The sequence below is a fragment of the Stylophora pistillata genome, chromosome 4 (genome assembly GCF_964205215.1).
Source record: "Stylophora pistillata chromosome 4, jaStyPist1.2, whole genome shotgun sequence".
Classification (NCBI taxonomy): domain Eukaryota; kingdom Metazoa; phylum Cnidaria; class Anthozoa; order Scleractinia; family Pocilloporidae; genus Stylophora; species Stylophora pistillata.
Genome location: NC_142522.1, coordinates 13,880,107 through 13,903,229, shown reverse-complemented (window position 1 = coordinate 13,903,229; position 23,123 = coordinate 13,880,107). Strand labels below are relative to the sequence as shown.

Below are 23,123 nucleotides of genomic sequence, written 5' to 3'. Positions count from 1 at the left end.
GTGGTCAGTACATTTTCGTTTGGTGATTTGCCTCGGGCTCATTTCATATATCTGTAAATCTATCATTCTCAACTTTACAACCGAACCGAAAGAGTTATTTAAAGAATAATATCCTAACGCAAAATGATACGTTAAGTAACTGAATCAGGAAGTCCATCGAAACTTTCCAACATAAAGATTGTCTTCTGTTTAAAACCATAATTTTTTTTGTCCCGCAGGTCTAACTCATCACCTTTTACACTTCAGGTGAAGAAAGTATACGTTTTCATCCATTTCTTAAAACAGTTCTACCGAAAACCCGTAGAACAATCCAACTGAACCACATACGTTCGTTCTCGGTAAGAATTGTGCCATGGCGGTCAACCAGAGTTTCCCCAACAAATCAAGACTAATTCCCTAGAACACGAATGTCTGGTTGTGATGAAATCTTAGAATATCTGCTGGTAAATTACAAACGGTTTTGTTTCGTTTGATTTCTTCGTTTAGCGAATGCTTCCCGTTATGTGTGAGGTGATTAATAGCATATCGGACTTGCTTCCTGATTGGAGTAGGCCCGTGATATAGGTATATAGAAGACCTTCTTTTTCGTTTCCAAGTTAAATAAGGTTATAGGTTTCAGAAAGTAACATTGAAGAAGCTATTTTTCTATTGAAAACGTCCATAGTGTTTGGAAAAAAATCTAATTTACATGCCCTATAGCTATGCAACTTGTAAGATAATTCAAATGTTTAAGATGAAGCATACCTATTTTTGAGCCTTTTGTCAAGTTCGTGTCGTCGTGTCTTAGTTAAAAAAATCTCGACATCTTTACATGTATACAGCTAACCACAAAAGGATGACCCTTATGATGAGACAATAAGTGTTAAGATGGCACAGTATTGTGGTCATTCGACATCTTTCTAGTGTGTTGTCGTTCTCTTGACTTATCACGTATTAATAGCCACCACGTGAGGTGCTACAAGCCCAACAAATTGGCCGCCATCCATGTGCAGCTCCCGCTGAGACATACAGGTAGCTAACAAACCTCAGATCTTCGAACACCGGCAGGGGAAACCGAAAAAAGTATCTAACTTTCAGGATGAAATCCCAGCCTTCCACCCACGGGATTACAGATTGATTTCTTTAATCTGTCTATGTGCTGGATAAATAATTACTGAAATAATTACTTAATAATTATTATTCACTCTCTTGATTTATCAAGAACTCGAACTTCAGTAGTGACTAATATGTGGCTTAAATTTCGATTTTTATATCTTAACCACGTCCCATTACTATCATAAAGTTGTCCAAACTGAAAAACACTGTTTTAGCCGCCAAAATATCCACTAAATTTACACGAGGCGTTTCATTAGAATCTTACGATCCATTTGTTCAACTCTTTTCGCGAAAGTTTTTAAACGTGAAACAAAAATCGATCGAATGAAGGTCATACTCCGCTATTCTCTTGTAATGACAAGGAAGTTTATTAACCCTCAAAGGTAATTGCTACAATTAAAGTCAACATCCTCGACCTTTCAAACAAACTTTCGTAATGGATACAGGTACTCAGCCGGTGCTATTCTTGGCGGAGATCACTTAACTTTTCGATACCGTAGGCATTGGTGTATACTAAACCATTTGTCTTACTCTCTGTTTGCAAACGTTTCCAAAAACAGAAACATTTTTCAGCAGTGAAAAGTTTCATTTTCGTGTGTTTTCATTTTTGGTTTTAGCATGATACGACATGTTTGTTGGCATTCGAAGGTTTTCTAGACTGGGATTTATAATAAATTACGGTTGACTTCCTGTGTCTACTAAGCCATTATCCAGCAGGTGACTCACCTCCAATCTCCGTCAATTACAACGTTTAGTAAATAATACGGACTAAATTTTAACCTAAGTGGATGAAGGTGCTTCTGACATATCTATCTATTTGACGGCAAGTAATAAATATTAAGGCAAAAAAAAAAAAAACTTACGTTTAATTTTGGCAGAACTATTAAACCTTATGAGCAGCAGATTCCGCAACAGTTGCTAATCAGGCTTTTTGTAGCATCTCGACATGCATTGTTTCAGTCCTCAGCGCAGTTCGTTTTTTTGTGGGATAAAATCTCTAGACAAATCTTCAGCTCCTTCTTTGTAGGAATGGATTCTCCGTAGTTTTCTACCAACCCAGAGGGCCATAAACCATGTTATGACGATTTATTCCTTGATGACTTATCACGCCGCGCTGTACGAATGCTCCTCTCAGTAGTCATACTACATATTTGGATTGATTCCAGCTCGTTTCGGTATAATCAAGCAATAAATATAACATTAACAATTCGCGGTGGTCCATTGTAAAGTTACAGGAGACTCTTAATGTTACACCCACACAAACCAAACGCCCTGAAATACTTATCACTGTAAATTTAACTGTAAAGACTTCCAAGCAATTATCACAAGAACCTTGCATAATCCGAACAACAATGAATTAATATCTATCTAGTGTGGTATACTTCTGCGTGCGGCTTCATTACTTATGTAAAGATTATCAATTCACCACTCAGACAACTTGGTTTGTAATAACTAAGTTTATGAAGACGCTGGAGATTGCATTGAGGTTAAGCTAACATTTTTATAAAACTTGTACAGCTGAAAGACTAAGGAAGAGAAAAAAAGGTACTTATGTGTGTGAGAATTTCCATCGATGATATGTTTAATGACTTAACTATATTCGATGAGAAATCTCACGCGAGAACGATACATTTTAAAAGATGGATTCTAATTAAAATTTAAGAAGCAATCTGTCTTGCGCAATGCATAAAGAGACAGGTGTGATTCTCAAAGTCTATTACATGTATTGATTCCATTCCGAAAATTGAGTGAGAGTGGTTTGAACTATTGAAAGCTCAAGATGTAAACTTTATGCTAATGCAACTGAGCAAACCGAGGAGGGAAATTAATTTTCCCAAGTATAAATGAAAATCGCGAATGTGCTAACATTTGTACGTGACTTTTCACTCTGTGAAAAGAAACAAGAAAAGAAAACTGCTTTCAATTTTACAATTTCAAAGGAAATACCTGTGTGATAAATATATAATTCCATGAAAATAAGGAAGTTTGTACCGTTCATTTCTAGTTTACTTTAGGAGGAATAAAACATCTTTCCACTCTTGCGATTTTTTGCAACTAAGGATTCTTAAAGAGTAAACTCTTACTCGATGTTTTGTCAAAATTCAACGAAAATAAAAGAACCCCGCTTTTTCTTTGGTAGTTTAGTTTTCATGCAGAGCTAAAAATGTTCCGTGATTCATTATGATAAAGTCACTCGCAGATTTGTTATTAAATGTTATTGTTTCAAATTGTCAAATGTTGTCAATTCTAAAAGCTTACGTGCCTGCAGTTAAATGACTCTTAAACAACAGAGGAACACAAACGGCTCAACTGTGTGATCTTACCGTTTAGAAAGCTTGCCTGAGGTTGCTGTAAAAAGAGGTTATTTGTGTTTACTTATGTTCTCAGCGATTCAACTGAAATATTCTGTGATATTTCGGTTTTAGATTGCTTACACATGACGCTGGTAAATTTAGTTGGGGTCGAACTACTTCGAATACGTCGGATTTTGATGAGGAATTTACATGAAACTTTATATGACAAAACTATGAAGCCAGAATAATCAAACTCATAATCAATACACGTTCTCATTAAAGCAGATGAAAACAAAGATTCTCAACTGATTTATTGATATAAGAAATGTTTTCAAAAATATGTCGGGTTTTGCGTTTGTATATCATCAGATTGTTGAACACACTTTCGTTTCAACTGGTCGATAATAAGTTAAATATGTATTCTAATACTCTGCTATTATAATGGAAATATCAAAATTATTATCCTCTTTAGCTGAAAAAAAGCAGTAACACCTTGCCCTCAATACTGCACAATTTGATCTATTTTGAAATATGAAGAAATGTTTGCATTTTCTTGATTATTTTGTTATTTCTCATTTGATTTTGATCGGATCGTTCAATCATCTCACAAACTCGAAGAATTGCTTTTCGTTGTTGCTTTTTTTTTTTTAAGCTATAACAATGCTAAATTCACTCCAAACAGAATCCCAATAAAATAGCTGGCTGTCCTTTAATTTAGCCTACAGGAAACACACTTTCTTCAAATGTATTTTATATGATGTTAGGTACGTGGGCAGCTTAGTGTAAGATCTACCTGAGGGAGGGTTTGGCAAATGAAATATTTTGCAACAGATTTGCATCCTATCTGAGATTTCAGGAGCATCAATACAACTTTATGACAGTTTCGGCACTTTTATTCAGCATTATTTATTAAGTTTCCGTGTATGTTGTTTTGTCTTGTCTAAGAATTCCATCTTGAGAGACTTCAGCGCTTGCCTGTTTGCTTTCTGCACTCGAGAGAATATTAATGACTGGCAAACGTATATATTTAAATCCTCGTTCGAGAGTTTTCGGATTTACCATGAAGCTGAAGTTGTTATCATTTGGATTTGGGTTTAACATCAATTCAGACTTTTGACTAATTGCAAAACTAAATGTAAAAAACGCGATTGGAAGTATGTTAGAACATAGGAAAGCAAGTCACTGGTTGCTTCAGAGATCTGATCTCAATAATCTCTGTGATAGGATGCCGAACAAACAGGTGGCTAATTACACAGCCAACAGTTGTGTAATGATAAGATAGTTAAGACAGATTCTACAATTGGCTCTGACTTTGTTATCACCATAAAATATCCTTCAGTTTTGTTTAGTTTGAAGCTTGAATTGAATAAGATAACCTCGGAATTTCCCTGAGGCTAAGGCTGAATACGTCGCGGTTTTGAATGCCTGAAAAGTGTCTAAAGTACACAAGAAAGTATTTCAAATTCAAAAAATAGAAGACCCACTGCCTGTCCTTTGGACAAGAAATTACAACAACTGATGCACCTGTGTTGCTTATTTTAACCCTCACCCAAATCAACCGGTGAAGATTTTTTTCAGCCTGTGACATTTGGAATTAGGAAGTGAGGTCAACTAGTTTCCTGAAACAAGAGGCACTATAGAACCTTAAGCCAATAGGCTGCCAAACTGAGGTGAAGATTAGATTTTAAAATATTTCGTAATGTGATTTGATGAGAAGGGATAAGAAATATCTATCGACTTCAAGGGAAACCCTCACCTTTTAGTTCTAATACTTACAAGTATTCGAGGCCTGCAAAGCTCTAACGATATTTAGAGGCTGAAAAGTGACGTTCATTCGAGAATTTATTAACCACGTACTGAGAACAAGTGTTCAAAACATTGACAACCTGAGTTATAAACGACAACTTAGTATTATTCAAAATGAAAAGATTGAAACGAAAACTTTTTCTCAACTACTGCTCGTCGCTCTACACAAACATTTCATAAATATCATGGTAGATAAAATATTTCGTCATAATCTATAGATTTCCTTCATAATTTGTAAGCTGCCCTACAGCTAGAAGCAGCCACCAATTGTGTTGCCATGCAAACTTAAGATAAAATCTAATACTAAACATCCGGGACATAGATCCTACGAGTTAAAAACTTACGACATTAAGCCAGGATTTCAACCATTTAAGCTCTCTTTTGAGTTGTTGAAACATTTAAAGTCCTTTGGCTACATCACTTATCCCTAAAATCACAATCGCTCTTAAAAGTTGATATCCCTTTTTAAATTAAAACAATAACAGACCGCAATGTTTTGTTTGTGTGTCTAAACGCGGTGATTAATACAGTCAATTTTGATTGAAAATTGACATTCTGTCAGAAACTAAACTGACATGAATGTTGATTGCCTTCTCAGAGCCTCTTACCTGAGCTTAACTGTTTAGTTTTAAATATCTAACATGATTAAATCGAGCACTTCTTCTTTAAGGTTTCTTTCGATTCAGCTATTTCAAATCATCTGGAGTTGGTTTACCTGGTAATCTGCTAATCATGACTTGAAGCATTAATTATAAAACAGGCTTTTGTGATGAATTCAAACGAGACAGAACGTACGGAGTGTTTCAGTGCTAGTTGTAAAACGTATCCTATAAAATCATGCCGCAATGCTACATTGTTCTAGTAGGAGCGGTCTCTTTCCCTTCGGACTTGAAGAGGAGAGAGAGCTGTTACGAAGTGAGCTATGATACTGGTGGGTGATCTGTTTATGTACCGTTCGTACCTCTTCAATGGAGTCTTAATTACTCGTCATCGCAACAATAGCTGCGCACACGTTCGTATAACAATACTCATACACGATGCCACATGCCCTCTAAAATAATTTCGTGTACTTGAAAATGACTACAGTAAAAGACTTACTTGCTAATCAATTTACTTGTAAGCTTGCTTTCCAATCAAAGTTACCCTTCCTTCGTAACAGCGCTGCAGCCATTCGTTTATTTCAATTGTCTCACTTCCGAGCCATAGCGTCTGCGGGAATTTTATACCAAGTTTATGTCAAAACTTGCGAAGAATTCGCGTTAACCGTTTTATCTTGTAATCGAATACGAAGTTATCTTCTTTGATTCAAGTGTCTTTCTTTTGCAAATTTCTCTCCATCATGATCCCCGACACGAGAAGTTTTGCAGGTTTTGCAAATTACTTTGAATCGTTAAATCACAGTTATTGTTCCGTTCTATTTCGAAATGGATGACGACCATAAGCCGCCATTGACTGTACTGTTCGAGATTATTAAACCTGAAATGAAGACCGACAAACTTAATTACTTATTCCTTGTTCGTTATGATTTATTTGGCCGGTATATGGAGGGGTGACTAGCAAGAATACATTTTAAATTCATGCATTGACCTGTATTGTACCGCATTTCTTTGAATTTCCTTCATTGCGTCAGAATACCTGTAACCATACTGGATGTGCACGAGTAACCGTTTTAACCGCCTAGAATAGTATCGAGGTGTTCTTTAAATATCCATGTTATTTCAGTTTGTTTTAAAAATTTTATGTTGGTTCTGCTTGTGCGGCAAGAGTGATTAGTCAAAACAGATAGCCTCAAACAAGTAATTAAGCGGCCATAATAACTTTGAAATATATTAAAATACCGAGGTTATTTCATTTACGTAATCCTCGTCGACCATCGTGCCCAACTATTAAACATGCAACGTTTGGCCTTACATGGCTCAGTTGTCGGAATTGACATCAAAAGATGTTGGGCTCTGCGGTAAATATAATCCATATTTGTCATGTGAAAGGTTAAGACATCCTTAAATCAGATAAGCGTTCATTAATAAGGTGCTTTTATCGCTCCATTATAAAAGTGTGAAGAGACAGGCAATTAGCGGTGTTTTGCGTTTTGGTTGGGCACATTTATAACAGCAAATACCGACTGAATATTTGCATTCGAGTCACAATATGGTTGGGTGGACTTCCAGCTGAGAAAATGACCGTTTGGCAACGGGTGAAGACACTTAAATAGATAGACTCATTATTCATGCGATCAGCAATGGCGATAGAAACAATGGGGGGTCCAACAGAACTTCAGTCCGTGATGGATAAATATCAATATCTGAACACGCACTCAACCCATTTTAGCGAAGCCTTAGGGCATCCGGATGTTTCTACCGAAAAAGACAATTTCAATCGTGACTCAGAGCGCATTTCAGGGCAATTATAAGATGACAGCGCGCGTTACAATCCACCAGTATTCTAGCATTCTCTATGAGAATGCAAAAATGATAAACAAACTCTTCCAAACTTTACAAACAGAGCAGTGAAACGTTAAGGTTTACTGAAGCACCCATCAGAGGTCGATTACCAAAACTTACCTTGCAAGTTACGTAAACTTTTACTTCAAATTTTGATGTTTGTTCTTTCCAAACACAAACATCAACTGACCCCTTGTAGCTCCTGTTTGTTGTTTAGCTTTTCGACCATTCCTCGCTCCTTTTATGGCTTCTGTAGAGTCTTTTCAGAGGTTTAACCTACGTTCTGTCAAAAAATCCAAATCAAATTTCGTCAACAACACTTGTCCTATTTGTTCAAAGTCGTGTGTTGTTCTTTTCTGTGCTCGCACGCACTCTGTTTGTCTCAAGGGACACGGCTGAAACTGCTTCTGAATTACGATTGGGAATGAATCATGAATACAATAGAACTTTTCCTTGACTGACTAGACGGCTGAGAACTCGTGGCGAGAGCGCACCACTCTTACTGGGAACTAACAAAGAAAATAACGCGTGAACATTTGGCCAACTCAAAACGCTGGTTTATATACAAGTGGTGAGTCAAAACAAAAGTGTAAACCAGGCGGCCATTTCAATTCACACAGAAGTGAGTAACAGATTGTTAAGGACGAAGAGAGTTACCTGTGTTTTTGCGTCACTAGGCGTTACCAAATTTGATTCACACCAGCAAAATACTATCAACGTTCCCTAAGAAAAGCCATCACTACAAAAGGGCAACAGGCAATATCTGTGGGCAGCTATCCAACTGTGGTTTTGTTAAATTTATAAGTTTGTTTCATACTTAAAGTTTTGAAAACTTTGTATACAGACCACTTTTGCTGACTCCGGCACACGAATAGTCTTTTTTGCAATGTCATTCGAAAACCTTACTAAAGAGTTCTCATTCGATGCAAGGCCCAAGAATCTAATTTGAAATTGTGACGCGTAACCACCAGTAGAGAAAGGTCAATGAGCTGTAACAAAACGAAAGGTTTATTTTCAGTGAAGAAAGAACAAAATGGAAAAACAATTACAAGCGTGAGAACTCGCTCTTCTGTAAAGCGAAACAATCCAATCCTGCACCCTCTGTGAAAAACAACGACCTTTGTTAAAGCAACGTTCCTTTAATACAATGGCTGCCGTTTTAAGCCATTCTTTACATCTAATACAAAATGATAACTATATAAGGGCCCGAACTATCTGCTCAACTGTGAATTTGTTGTGAATTTGTTGCAAGTATACGCATGGGATACTTTTGGAATAGGACCTGGTTTTACTTGTACCTTAGAGGCCTCAATGTTTCAATGTGTTTTTCTCTTATATAACGCACGTAACTTCTGAACAAGTGACTGTCTAAGGCCTCGAACTAAGTGAGCCTTTGTCTCATAGTAAACACAGAATTGAATAACTTCGCAAAATTTCACTAACCCCTTACCTATATACTGTTCGTTGGTATTCATCGTTCACTTTGGCATACTAAAAGAAAAGAAATTTTTGAGAGGTTTGCAAATCTTTGTCTCTCCGACTTTGCCTGGTACTTGATCAAGTTTGCGTGCTTCTAGTTCAAACTTACTCTTTAGTGCCACATATTTCATCGCCCACTCACTCTTAGGAAATCTGTTGTGCCGACGAACATACCTGTACGTCTCACCAAAACAATCAACTGCCAAAAAAGATCATTAAGATTTCAAAACAGGTGCCATTAGCTCGTTTAGACGACGCACTATTTTCATTGAGATCAAACTGTTTCAAAAATAGCTATTTGTTCCCCGCTGGGACTTAACTAACGACTCGAGCCCAGTGTTAGCTGAGAAAGAAACTTCACATCAAACGTCTTCGTCTCTAATTCTTATGAGTTATATGAAATGATTGAAGATTCTATTGACAATGGTGTGTAAAGGCTGAGTTTTCTTCAATTTATAAAATAACTATTTTTGAAAGTGAAGACCTAGATCAAAGCTAATCCTAAGGAAAGGCAAAACTCGTGATGAGAAAGCTCAAGGTTCGACGAGAGTGCTAAAATTTTCCACGTCAGACGGTGTATGAGGTACAGATACGAATAAACTTCAATAAATTTTCTCGGCCGAAGAAACACCTGACAATTTGACCTTTAATAAATGAGATTCCCAAAGAAACTATACTTATGTGGGTGGTTGTGTGCTGAATATCTTAGGTAATAATTTTGATTGTCAGCCGCCATTCCAGAAAAGCTCATTAGCCATTATAGATATTATTCTGCTCCAACCCCTCAAACTTGGTTTGTTTAGGGTCTATCTGCTAACTAATTCGCCGAGTAACGCAAGTGACCCTAGTGGCATCATGATCATCTCAAACCCTGCAGGAATTAGCTTAATCCTATCTAGCAAGGTTATCAATACTTTGGCGCCTTTTCAATGGATTTCGAGTGATTATAATCTGAACGCGCGAGCAGGAAGTTCTCCTTGCGCGTCTGCTCTCTTGCGCGAGTTTTTTCTCGCGTTTTTCGAGAGCCCGACAAGAAGGTTTTCAATGAATTTCGTGGAAAGGTTTAACCGGGATATCATACAAATTTATACATTGAATTTTTGAGTTCATTCTTTACTTGATCCTTTTACAGTGTGTAGCCACTAATTAACGTTTTGTATTGATGAGAATAACCCCTATTTCCTGACGTTGGGTTGGCATCATGATCATCTCAAACCCTGCAGGAATTAGCTTAATCCTATCTAGCAAGGTTATCAATACTTTGGCGCCTTTTCAATGGATTTACCAGGTGTTCCGGGTATTTAAGCCGTGCGAAAACTTTCTTTAGGCGATCACACTCATCAGAGAAATCACACTTGGGTCAAATTCACCATGGAGGTGGAGAAGAACAGCAAGCTTCCTTTCCTTGGCACCGAACTAATCAACCATGCACGTCGGATTGAAACCAAAGTATATGTGAAACCAACAAACACGGGCCTACTATTACACTACCAAAGCCATGTAGACAATCGCTACAAACGGAGCTTGCTGAAAACTATGCTGGATTGCGCACACCGATTATCTTCCTCCTGGGCCCATTTCTCTGATGAGTGTGATCGCCTAAAGAAAGTTTTCGCACGGCTTAAATACCCGGAACGCCTGGTAAATTCTACCATTAACACCTTCTTACAATCAAGAATTGTTGGTACGCAGCCGCCACACAGACGCCCAAAGAACCAATATCCATTGTTCGTGTGGTCATACCTTTCAAAGATCAGGAATCAGCAAATTATGTTAAGAAAGAGCTCAAGAATCTTAGCATGAAGGTGCAGACAACTGTCCAGCCAGTATTTGTTAGCCGCAAAGTTGGCCAAGATCTCAAAGTACGAGAAATCAAGCCACAGATTGTCAACCAACAACGCGTCGTTTATCAATTTCAATGTGACCTGTGTGATGCGGGTTATGTGGGCTATACACGCGGACACTTACACACACGCGTGGATGAACATAAACGAAAGGCATCTTCAATATATAAACACTACCACGAACGGCACAGCGAAGTCCCGAAAGACCTACTGAAACGTTTTAGCATTCTGAAAAAGTGTAGTAACAAGTTCGATTGTTTGGTGAACGAAATGCTTTTCATCAGGGACTTAAAACCCACTCTGAACGTGCAAAGCGATTCAATTCGCGCAATTGAATTTTGACTTTTTATTACCAATAACTTAATCTATTACATGACCCATTGCTAATCACAGTTTCCCTTTATGGGATTAGATCACTCAAATGGTTTTGGAGAGTCTTGTCTTTACATGCTTGGATGGGACTGCATGTGACAGATGAATTGGTTGCTTGAGTCACATTCTTAGGAATGTCTGATTTAAGACTTAATATACTTTGAAAGGTACAATATGTTGAATGTACATTTTTTTTTATTCCTTTTTCAGTGTAAGATCCGGTTTCTCGACTATGGATTTGTTGAGGAATCTGTGCCTTCATTTCTTTGTGAACTTTCATCTGATCTGGATGAGAAATTTATCCCATATCAGGTAAAGTCAGGCTATGTATTGTGGTGGAAACATTTTAAAAGTGATTTAATGAGTCTCGCTCTATCAGTCATTTAGATAGTAAATTTAATTTTGAACTGCTTTGCATCCAGAAGACAGAAGTAAACCACATGCTTTGCTCATTTTTCTTTCTCTTTTTTTTTAGGCATTTCAAGCTTGCCTTTTATCAAATTTGGATACTCAATTGCCCTATGAGGTAATGAGAATTTTTGTTAACAATGTAGGCACCAACTTTGAGTAGCCATAACACAGTAATTGGTTATATCAATTAAGTTTAAATTGTAAATTGGCCACCGTAACTAATAAAAAAGCTGACATTCAGCTTTTTTATTCGTTACGGTGGCCAATTTACAATTTCAACTCAGTTGATATAACCAATTATCTTGTTACCCCCACCGACACAGTACGGTCACAGTTTCTTTAGAAACTTTCAGCCTTTAACCATAACATAGGCAGATAAGCCACACTGGATGATAAGCAGCCCCCTGAGTTTGGCAACTCAAATTTTGGAAGGAAAGTTTTTGACTAGCCCTAATAAGACACCTGCGCTGCAGGCTAACTTGGAGAATCCCTTGGGGGTTTGTTTGGAAGTGAAATGGAAAATCAAAGCAAACACATTTATTCCAACATGGAGAACTGTAAACTCACGGTAAATGACAACAACTGTTAAACAAACCGCCACTCGATAAACCAAAAACCTCTCAACTCTTCTCTAAGAAAATTGCACTTGTCAATGATAAAAAAGGTTTGTGTGATTCGCCTATGATATTATTAACTTATGTAATCCCAAAGCACGTGCATGTGAGTCGCGTGCGCACAAGTTCGTTAACATCTTCTTAACATGGGTTTCTTCCAAAGGACAAGCATTTTATCCAGGAAGAGGTGGAAGAATACAGTAGTCCATAGCAGTAAGGGGCTAGACGAAACTTCTTTCTTTTGCAGGCAAAGTGGTGCTTCAAAGATCTGACGTTCAGTAGAGAATTGATGGCAGCAGTTCAAGGCCAGGTAAGTTTTTTGCACAGCAGGAAATATTGGTTAGAATTTTATCATGGTATTACAATTTTTCATTTCCTGTTGGTCTCAGGGCTAAGACTGATTGATGAACAATTTATTGATGACACTTGGAATTTTCTTCTGGCAATACATTCTGGAAGTATCGTATGGGTTTTGGTCCTTGAATGTGAATGACTCAATGTGTTGCACTTCTGAAGTACATGTATTTGTCCTTAGCATTTGTTATTCAGAAGAGTTGTGCACAAAGTTTTCAATAAGATCATAAAAGCCAACCCAGACTTCTGCGTAGTCTACCATCTCTTGCCAGTTACTCTCACCTCAAGGTAATTTGGTACTATCAACTAAGTTGAAATTGTAAATTTTAAAAAGCTTTTTAACTCTTTACGGTGGCCATTTTACAATTTTCATCTTAGTTGATATATTACCAAATTACCTTGTTACCCCTACCAATGCAACGCAGCACGACAGTTTCTTTAGAAACTTACCCCTATTACACTTACCTCAATATACTCTACATGTGAAAACTCTATTACAGTTGCCTATAGGTTGTGGTTACCTATAGGTTGCAAAGTAATTTACTTTGTTTTCATCTTGCTTCTTGTCTATTTATTTTTGCTATCCAAAAGGTCATTGACAAGAAGGGCACTGTTATCTATCATCTGTTGTTGTCTACTTGTGGGGACAACGCTGTGTGCATCAACAGCAAGGTGGCTCAACTAGGTTTGTCACATCAGATTTTTGCTTCCCTAACTTGAATTGTAAGATAATTTTAAGTTTTCCAGACCATTCTAAAAGTTCTTCAACTCCCTGTCCCTCTGAGCATCCTCACTCCCATAGGCAAAACAGCAGTCAGTGTTAAAAATCAGTTCTGTGATACAGAACGTTTACAGAAGTTTATACTCCCAGGGTTGAATTTTTGAGAAAATGTATCAGAAACCCATCCAATTGGTAATTAAAAGAGTGAAAGAGCTATGTTTTTTTAAATCAACCTTGCATGGCAACCCCTCAAATGTTACAATACAATACAATACAATACAATGTTCTTTATTTCAAGAGGGTAAATACATGATTAACCCAGTAAAGAGTTTTCTAACGCATGGCCCTCTGTAAACCCACCCATCCCACCCAGGGATGGACATCCATCACACAGTAATCTCGTGTGTGGGAAATTAACGTCTCGTACCCCAACCCTGCAGGAGACAGGACCTCCATTTATTCGTCCCTATTCGAGAAGACTAGAATATCTAACCATTTCTTGATGTTATAGAAAGGCAGCAAATTCTTCTCAATTATTTTAAGACCCTGATTGTTGGTCCGGCCGGGGCTCGAACCTTCAACCTCCCACACAACAGACCAGCGCTCTATCCATTGAGCTAACCGGGAGGCGGTTAGTGTAATGATTTTATTTCGCCAGAGCTTGAAGCATTGTTTATTGTTGTATTCATTATTTCAGTGGAGGAACAAAAGCTTGCAACAGAGGTGAGAATAGAAATACATACAAGTGCATTGAATTTTACAGATAATGTCAGCAAATAGAAGAGAATATGCATACAATTTTATTCACAATATATAGTTGACATCCAGTTGACATTATTTCACTATTGTGGTACTATTACCTCCAGGTATGACTACAGATTGTCACTGTTATTTTTTTCCATGGGGATTTGATAGAGTAGTGAACAGTCTTAAATGTGCAAATTCATAGGCTGCAGTGCTTTTGTTTCAAATCAACATTTTAGTTGAATACTGTTTTCATGCACACACCACCTTTTGTTCAAGAAGGAGGATATGAAATGTTCGTTAATCACGTAAATGAAAGCCTGTTTTGATAATTTTACAGTTGAAATGACAGTGATTACCTAGTGCTAAGTGTGCTTGACTCTAGATCAAGAAGTCTTGGTTTGATTCATGGGGGGGGGGGGGGTCATCTTAGACCTAGGCTAAACTGTCATATGACAGACAAGGGGGGTCATCTTAGACCTAGACTTAATTGTCATATGACAGACAAGGGGGGTCATCTCAGACCTAGACTTAATTGTCATATGACAGACAGGGGGGGGTCATCTCAGACCTAGACTTAATTGTCATATGACAGACAGGGGGGTCATCTCAGACCTAGACTTTATTGTCATATGACAGACAGGGGGTCATCCCAGACCTAGACTTAATTGTCATATGACAGACAATCCAAAAGAACTAATATGTAAGTCGGTGAGATCAATTTTTACATTGACCCACTTTTCATGCCTGTGAAGTCCAGGTAACTGTTCATTTACGTAAAGGCAGAGCTATTACAAGTATTGGGTGGCAGCGTTAGATTTGATGGCTTATTTGTGGTTAATTGTTTTGCTTGAGGACCATCCTGCTCAGCCAAGAGAAGCAAAAGCAAATGCCGAAGAACCTGTGGTTCAAAAAGATGCCAGTGAAGTACAGACTCAAGACACTGGTGGAACATGCAATCTTGCTCAAGAGGTAGACAGTGAACATGCCGTATCCTTTGGAGAGACGGTGGCAAAGACAGACACTGAGCACAGTGTTTCTGACGAGAAGGTCACTGGTAAAGACAAAATTTCAGTCAATGCCGAAATCATTGGTAGCAAGCAAACACTTCGTCCCGATGCTGAAGAGTTTGTCCCTTTATCCCCAGAAAGGGATAAAGTGTTAGACAAGATATCTTCTCTACCTGCGTCCAAACAAGCCAGAATCCCTGGTATACTGCACCTTCCTGGGCAAGATTCATTTGCCAAAGCATTATTTATGTCTGAGAGTAAGGTCGACAATGTACCTAGTTCTGACCACCTACCCAATGATATGCCAGCATCTGAACTCCAAACCAAAGATGTACTCGTGCATGACCACCAGGGTAATCAGATGTCAGGGCTTAAGGATCAAGCTGAAAACATGCCCACATCTGAAAGCCAGACACAAAATGAGCCTACTTCTGAATATTCAGTTGAGGGCGTGGCTAAAAAGGTGCAGACAGAGCAAAAGGTCACTGATGTGCCTGCTTATGAGCTCTTGGTCAAAAAAGGATCCACTTTTCAGCACCTGGGAAGTGAGGCTCCCACTTTGGGGCCAGAAGTCAATGAAGTGTTTTCAATCGAGCATTATCGCAACGCAGTGCCAGATAACCACTTATCTGTTGGTGTTGTTGATGTCGCAATGTACAACTACATCTTGAACAAATGCTCTGTGAGTATGATTTGCATGGAGGAACTACCATATGCTCGTTTTGTGTTGATCAAGTCAGACCCCAGGCGAATTATCGAAGCCATGAAGTTTGATATTTGGTGCTCCAATACGAGAACTAATAGAATGTTAAATTTGGCCTTGAACAGTGTTAGAAATGGAGGCAGGGGCTCAGTGTTCCTCCTGTTTGCAGGACATAAATTCATCAAATTCTGCGGTTTGGCTGAAATGTTAACCTCTGTTGACCCGACACAGAGCTGTCCCATGCTCAATGAGCCTTTTAAATTTGGTGGAAAGATGGTTGGAAGATGTGACATCAGGTGGATCTATGCTAACAGCCTTTATTTTAAGGATATAAAGTTTAGACCTGAAAGTCGTGTCTCTGTCGGGTACTTCACGGAAGCTATGGACGGCTGCGAAATTGCTAATGACGTGGGACGGAGCATTGTGAAGGCTTACGAAAGTATCACTTACTTCAACTCAATTTTGCAAGATGCTATCAATACTCGCCAGTCAAACATCGACAATCAAAAAGAGAAACAGCTCAGGAGTGATGCCGAGCTACCTTGGTGGAAAATTGCCAAAGAGGAGTTAAGTGATGATTCACCAGCATCTCAAGAAGACTGGGATCAAGAAGTAAGTGCATACATGTACTTAAACACGAGTGGCTTTAGCTGCCTAAAGTGTTCAAAACGCTGGAAAAAGAACAATATGTCTGGCTAGGCTGAAGTTTATTTTATTTGGACCGACTTACAGTTTGCCGGTTATTTTGACCGGTTACATTGTCAATTTAGATGTCCGTCATAGTTTACCTCTTAAACCGCATGGACATACATGTTCAAGCAATTATTAGATGTCTCGAGATAAAAAAAGATCAGTAACTTTACACTCTAAACAACTTTAAGAATGTCAATACTTAAACCGAAGACTGCATACTCACTCAAAGGAGTAAGATACAGACGTTCTCCACCTCTGGGATGGTCAAGAGTCGATTGCGGCTCCCTCAAGTGACAAACTGTTATCGACTTTATTTTATTATTACTATTTTTTCACGTGTTTATTTTTCTCCCATATGCCAAATGGACTATCAAAAGAAAGATACTTTATAGAATAGTGCAAGCCCTTGTCTAAATTTCTGTCGGGTATTAAACTTTTGGTGGTAACAAATTGCTCCCATAATTGTCCAGGGTTTAGTCTCATTAACTTTTTTTATCTTGGACAGTCTAACTCACCCCAAGCACCCTATAGTTCGGTGGAAGAGCAAGGGATTGGTAATGAGGAGATAACTGGTTTGATTCCAAGCAGTCAGATTTTTTGTTTGTTTCATCAAGGACTAAGGCGCATTATTGTACTTTCTTATCAGATGGAAGACAGCTTGAAAACTTCTGAAGGGCCAGGTACTGGTAACGACAAGACAGAGATCTCTGGTGAGGTCAACAGCGATGACTGTGAAAACCTATCTGTCGATTCCACAAATGTCAGCAGTGATGGACCTGGTCACAGTGACCAGGGTGCTGATCAAATCGAGAGTGACAAAGAAGTCGTTATTAATGAGTATGACTCTCGTCGGCCTAATGCAACAGTCATGGAGCGGCTGGAAAGCAGTGATCCCAATAGGATTAAAATTGAGAAAGACACAATTTCTGCTGATAAGGAACCTGATGGTAATATTAAAAATGTAGACATTGCAGTGGTCAATGATATAACCTCTCAGCCCTTGAATAGTGAGGAGGAAATTCCCATGGAAAAAAGGGACCCGTTAACTGAAAACAACAGTCGTGCTCCCTTTACATCCAGTGACAAGGAAAATCGTTCTTCTTCCGCGATAAGTCCAGCTGGAGCGACAGCTGAAGTTCCCGGTGACGCGCATGATCGGGAATGTAGAATGCTTTCCAAGGCAAGTCCTGAAGAAACAGAAACTGTCCCGTCCAGTGATGGGAATGACTGTGAGGTAAGAACACCTTCCAAATCGAGTCTTGAAGAAGCAGCAATTGTCCCGTCCAACGATGGGAGTGATTGGGAGGTTAGAACACCTTCCAAAACAAGTCTCGAAGGAGATAAAACTGTTCCTTCCAATGATGGGAGCGATTGGGAGGCTAGGACACCTTCCCAAACAAGTCTTGAAGGAGTAGAAACTGTCCCGTCCAATGATGGGAGTGATTGGGAAGTTAGGACACCTTCCAAAACAAGTCTTCAGAGGGATGTGGGTGGACCAACCAATGCGTCAAGTTCTCTTTCCAAGACTACCATTGAAACTGAAACAGTTGCTAAGTCCACTGATATACGTCCTCTGGAAACATCATCAAAGACAGGTGAAAGAGTTAATACAGTCACACCACTTTGTGCCACAAGTGACTTGGAAGCAGGAATTCGGGATAAGAGTCTTCCTCAAGAACAAAGAGGAGTTGTGCCAACCATGTCGACAACAAGCTTAGACGAAGAATTCGCATCTCAGTTCATAGGTGGGAGTGATTGGGAGACGGGCACTCCTTCTAAAACAAGTCTTGTTGAAGGAACTGCAATTGGGCCCTCTGGCGAGAGTGACTGGGAAACTAGAACACCTTCCAAAACAAGTCTTGACACAGACTTATCAGCCCAGCTCCCACCCTTGAGCGACAGGAATACAGAGAATCTTCTCAAGAACAGTCTTAAAACAGAAATGGCAGAGTACCCCGGTGACTTAAGTGATCTGGAACCTGGAGAACCTTCCAATTCTAGGCTCATTCAGACAACCTCAGTGGCTGATGGTGAGAAGATCTTTTAGAAAATTAATTTCTTTCGTTTCAATTATGAAATGAATTTTAGGAAATGCAATGCGTTAAGTTCGTTATGTTCCTTTTGGTTCTTGAGGAGAGTGGTTATCCATTGCACTAAGTATTGTTTTTGGAGCGTACAAGAGAGAGATTTGTTGTTAGCCATAAATGTCGAAATTCATGCGTGCTTTGTTGGTACTAAATATGGTAAGTAATTGCCATTAAGTAATGTCGTTGCACAATAATTGGTACTAAAGAAATGTTTTGTTTGTTACCATCGCAGGCAGGTCAGATGACATCCCAGCCATTGCAGGTCTGGCTAATAGCGAGTCGTGTCGGGAAGTGTCTTCAAGTTGCTTGCTGTCACCAGAACTACTTTCTCAAGAAAGCACAGAGGAATTAGTGATATCTGACTACGTACCCCTTGAGATAGGTTAGGAAGTCACAGCCTAGTAGCTTTTTTTGACATGAATTTTATCCAGGCCTGCAAGTATCACTCTGGTTTTAATCATTGATATATATGGGCATCTCCTGATTAAGGAGGGGCGGAGGGAAGCAGGAGAGTTTTGCAAAGACCCTAATACCCTAGACAATGGTATACGTGGAAAGCTCGACAAAGAAGCATACAGTAAATGACTGCATCTACTGACATGAACTAGGAAAATTAGCAAGTGTTTGACAAATATTTGTGCAGTGAAAAATGGATAATGATTTAGCAGAATTTTGTTGCCTCTTACGGCGTGTCCGTTCCAGCATTGATACTTTTTGTGCCCAACGAATTTACCAATCGATGATTATGCCAATATTTATGTATTGCGGCTGTAATAGTCTTGGATGGCCAGAGTCCCGCAAGCGCATGATCCGCTCCATTGAGAAACGAAGCCTCAAAGTCATTACCCCGAAATGTAGTCCGAAGAACTGCGATCTTCGGTTTTTAACAATTGACAGCTTTCTGCAAAAGAAAGCGTGCTATTTTGTTTTTGTCTGCCTCAATGGAACTACATGTTTCCCATTTACGAATTATTTTCAACGTTTTCACCATAATTCCTTAAACACTAGAAACAATGGGAAATCAATAAAACTACCCAAGGTGAAGTTGGATTTTGCGCGCCTTAGTTTTTATTTCTTGGGTGCTTCACTTTTTAATTCATTGCCATTACGTTTGAGAAACATTAATTCTAAAGTTTTATTTAGGAAAGCCCTGTACGATTTTTTACTGGTGATTTTTTATTGTAGTTTTTAACGGTTTTAATCTGGTGCATGTCTTCTTTAAATATTTTTGTTTATTCTTATTTATGTTACAATTATGTTAAATATATATATATATATATTTTTTTTTTAACAGCAGGACCCCGTTGATAACAGTACTTGGTACTGAAGGGCTATCCTGGATAAATATTCGATTATTATTATTATTATTATTATTATTATTATTATTAATTTGACGCTATCGTGTCGAAGGAGCGATATTTTGCGATATGTGCCCTAGCTTTTCTCCCTTTTCTTTCCTTTGGTTTTATGGTGTGTCATCTGAATTCCTCGCGCTTTGCCTGCCAATGGTTTGAAATCCAAAACTCGAATGGTGGTGGATGTGTTCTATGAAAATCCTAATCTTAAGGCACACTCTCGTGGACAAGACGGCGAGGTTTAAAGTGTATAAGCAAGACTCTTGCGTTGGAAGTAGCGCTGACCTTTGATGATGGTTTCTTAAATACATGTCTACATGTTTTCTCATTGTTGTAGGGAAAGAACATTCTATTATAGTTCAAGAGAACTTGACAAACAGTGGCACTTTTTGGGCCAAAATTACTCGAGCCAGGAAGGAGGAAGATGCCTTCGTGGATGCCATGGTACGCATGGGGTAAGTATTTTCTGTGCTTGGCGGCCATAAGCCAAATGAACGGTTTTTCAAACGCGTCCATGCAATTCTGCGTTTTGTTCCGTATCTCAAGGAGTAGCGTCTTTCGTTTTTCCTAAGCCCCCCTCAGACGCCCATGCAATGTCAAACAGTGGTCCAAAGGAATGACGGAGCGCCACACGAAATGCGTGCAGTATTTTTGACTGGAGACACATAGAGTCTGAAAGTAGAAGATTCCTTTTGGGGATTCCTTTTGGGGATTCCCTTTGGCTTATATGGAGGAATCGGTCTCCTAGCTTCCTCTCCTCTCGATCGAGTTTGTTTAGCAGTGAAAGTGTGTTGTTAATCAAGCAGTTATTTTATGACAGGACCCACATAGAAGCCAGCAATAAAACCCTTGATCCGAGTGAGATTTTTATATACAAGCAGTGTGCCGTGAAGGGGCGAGATGAGTATTGGTACCGTGCTCTTGTAGAGAAAACCCTGGACAAGGGAAAGGTAAATTGGTTTTCCTGTGCGAGTCTTGGTTTGTAACGGATCATTTGAATGGTTACAAACTGAAAAAAATATATAATTTTCTTCCTGGGGCTTCTAACAAATTGACTATTTAAATGTTATCTTTAGATTTGCATCCGACTACTGGACATTGGTGATGTGTGGGAAGTGAATCAAAGAGACCTGAGGGTGCTTGATGACAAGTTTTACACTTCTCCTCCTGCCCAGGTTAGTCATGGATATGGCTGTGTATTTGTGTTGTTTGAATAAGCATGAAGGGACTGTGTTGACAAGATTGAGTATACAATCTCTGAAATTGGAAACTGCGCGCGAAAATCCTGCTTCTGGCGCTCTGAGGATCAAATTTCACGTTGTTAGTCTAGTAAAAATACTTAGAATCAATTTACTAAGGAACCGTTTTCGGTTTTTGTAATTTCCACTGCAGGCTTTTGAGTGCTGCATTGTGTACTCGAATTCTGCCAACAAAAAGGTACGATAAATTTTTGTGTTATATATGTTCTTGTAACTGTAGCTAGATATGTAGCATCCATAAACAGCGTTAAATTACTGGAAATCTTAAAATGCTTTTTTGTCAGAAAATGACGCTCCTAGTTTTCCCATAGTTCGTCCGTAATAGAGCCGACTTTCATCGCCACACCATAGATAGGTTAGATCGGTTATTTTAGAATGTATTCGGCTGGACGAGGATGTACTCGGCTGTAGCGGCTACATTCGGCGCTATCGGTCTGGCCCAAATCGGCTGTTTTCGGCTATTTCGTTTCCTGACTCAATGATGATGTGGCCGTTAAGCTGTTCTCATTTTTTTAGGAGAAGACTCGAATCGCCAAACTCGTGAGAAGAAACAAAAAAATCCGAGTTCTGGTGGTAAGTGTCGTTATCGTTTTGTGATATTCCTTTTGTTAGTTTTGTAAGTAAACTTATTCTGAATTTTGAAAATCTGAATCCTGTTGTTTCTCTTTGAGCAGAAAGGTTACAGTGCGGGTACTGTAGAGGTTCAAGTTCTGTCGTAAACAAGATGATTCTTATTTATCAGGTATATTTATGAGACAATAGAGAGAGGATAGAGCGCTTTTAAATTGCATGTCACCAGACTGAAACCAAATTAATCACAGCTACTAAACAGATCGAAGGAAGCTAGGAGCCAAGGGGGACTCTTGGTACAAGCAAGAAAATGTCTTAAGCGTGAGAAAACACGAATGAAGGTTTTAGATTTTGATTCAAATCACTAATTGCTCCAGTTGCTTTATGATTTTAACCAAAAACAATGAATAATTTATTTTAATATATTTTGGTTTATATCAACCTAGCCCTTCGTCAGAGAGAATGACAAAGGGCTAACGCTCGAAATGTGAGCTTTTGAAACTCTCTACGGTGGCCAATTTACATTATAAACTCAGTTGATAAATCAAATCATCTATATACCCCCTCCGCCCCCCCTCCCCCCACCGTAGCAGTAGCACCACAGTTTCTATAGAAAGTTGCCCTCTATATGCACCAGCTATAAGCCGAGGCGAAAACTGCCTTAGTGTCTCTAGTTTTTCTCGAAACATTTTTTACCAGAATGTAATTTATCTCTTCAGTTCTTTGACAATAGTATTTGTCCTTTGTTTTACTTTCAGATTATTTTACGAAAATAGAACGTTGATATCCCGAACTCTCACGGTTTTGTTAGTCTTGGATATATCTTTAATGTTCATACTAAGTGTAAGAAATATTTTGTACGCTTTCATAAGTTTTGTAAAAGTTCTTACTTGCAAAAAGATGAAAAATTTACCCAACGACGTTCCTTTTGGTGCATTGCACCAGACAAAATAATTTGATGTTTTTCCAAGTTATTTATTGTAACGATTTCAAGGTTTTTCTCTGTGTAAATAATAAAGCTGCTTTCGTTTCTTTCCGTTTATTTTTACAGTTTTGTCGTTCATGTCACTATTTTAACACTAACGGTCATGAATTGTGTTGCCTGGAATAAACCATCCCCAAAATGGGAAACATCCTTGGGGTTATGTAGGGCTTACTCATGTAGTTTTACAGTAATTGGTTTGAACCCGGGGGGTAACATGTGTGAAAGTGTAGTGCGATCTACTGGGTGAGTGTAGTCCTGAGAAGGACAGTTGTGAGTGGTGGTGATT

At 38.7% G+C, this 23,123-nt stretch overlaps 2 protein-coding genes across 3 annotated transcripts in view; one reads left to right on the top strand and one right to left on the bottom strand.

Moving 5' to 3' along the window:
• Nucleotides 1-7,105, bottom strand: part of LOC111345072 (cadherin EGF LAG seven-pass G-type receptor 3) — a 37,553-nt gene extending 30,448 nt beyond the window's left edge. Inside the window, exon 1 of the mRNA XM_088756069.1 lies at nucleotides 6,294-7,105. The gene's annotated coding sequence lies outside the window, so the exon portion shown is untranslated. The remainder of the gene's footprint in view (nucleotides 1-6,293) is intronic.
• LOC148732543 (uncharacterized) lies at nucleotides 5,952-22,894 on the top strand. 2 transcript variants are annotated; one of them, XM_088756063.1, is made up of 16 exons: nucleotides 5,952-6,126; nucleotides 11,542-11,643; nucleotides 11,807-11,857; nucleotides 12,604-12,666; nucleotides 13,302-13,395; nucleotides 14,129-14,154; nucleotides 15,031-16,500; nucleotides 17,228-18,611; nucleotides 18,901-19,050; nucleotides 20,361-20,478; nucleotides 20,844-20,973; nucleotides 21,100-21,198; nucleotides 21,416-21,460; nucleotides 21,799-21,855; nucleotides 21,957-22,024; nucleotides 22,611-22,894. In XM_088756063.1, exons 1-15 carry the CDS (start codon nucleotides 6,118-6,120, stop codon nucleotides 21,999-22,001), a joined length of 3,843 nt encoding a protein of 1,280 aa, XP_088612189.1. In that variant the 5' UTR covers nucleotides 5,952-6,117; the 3' UTR covers nucleotides 22,002-22,024; nucleotides 22,611-22,894. The 2 variants fall into 2 exon arrangements, with proteins under 2 accessions (XP_088612189.1, XP_088612188.1); XM_088756062.1 differs by lacking the exon at nucleotides 5,952-6,126 and having other exon boundaries at nucleotides 10,480-11,643.
• Nucleotides 22,895-23,123: the final 229 nt, after the last annotated feature.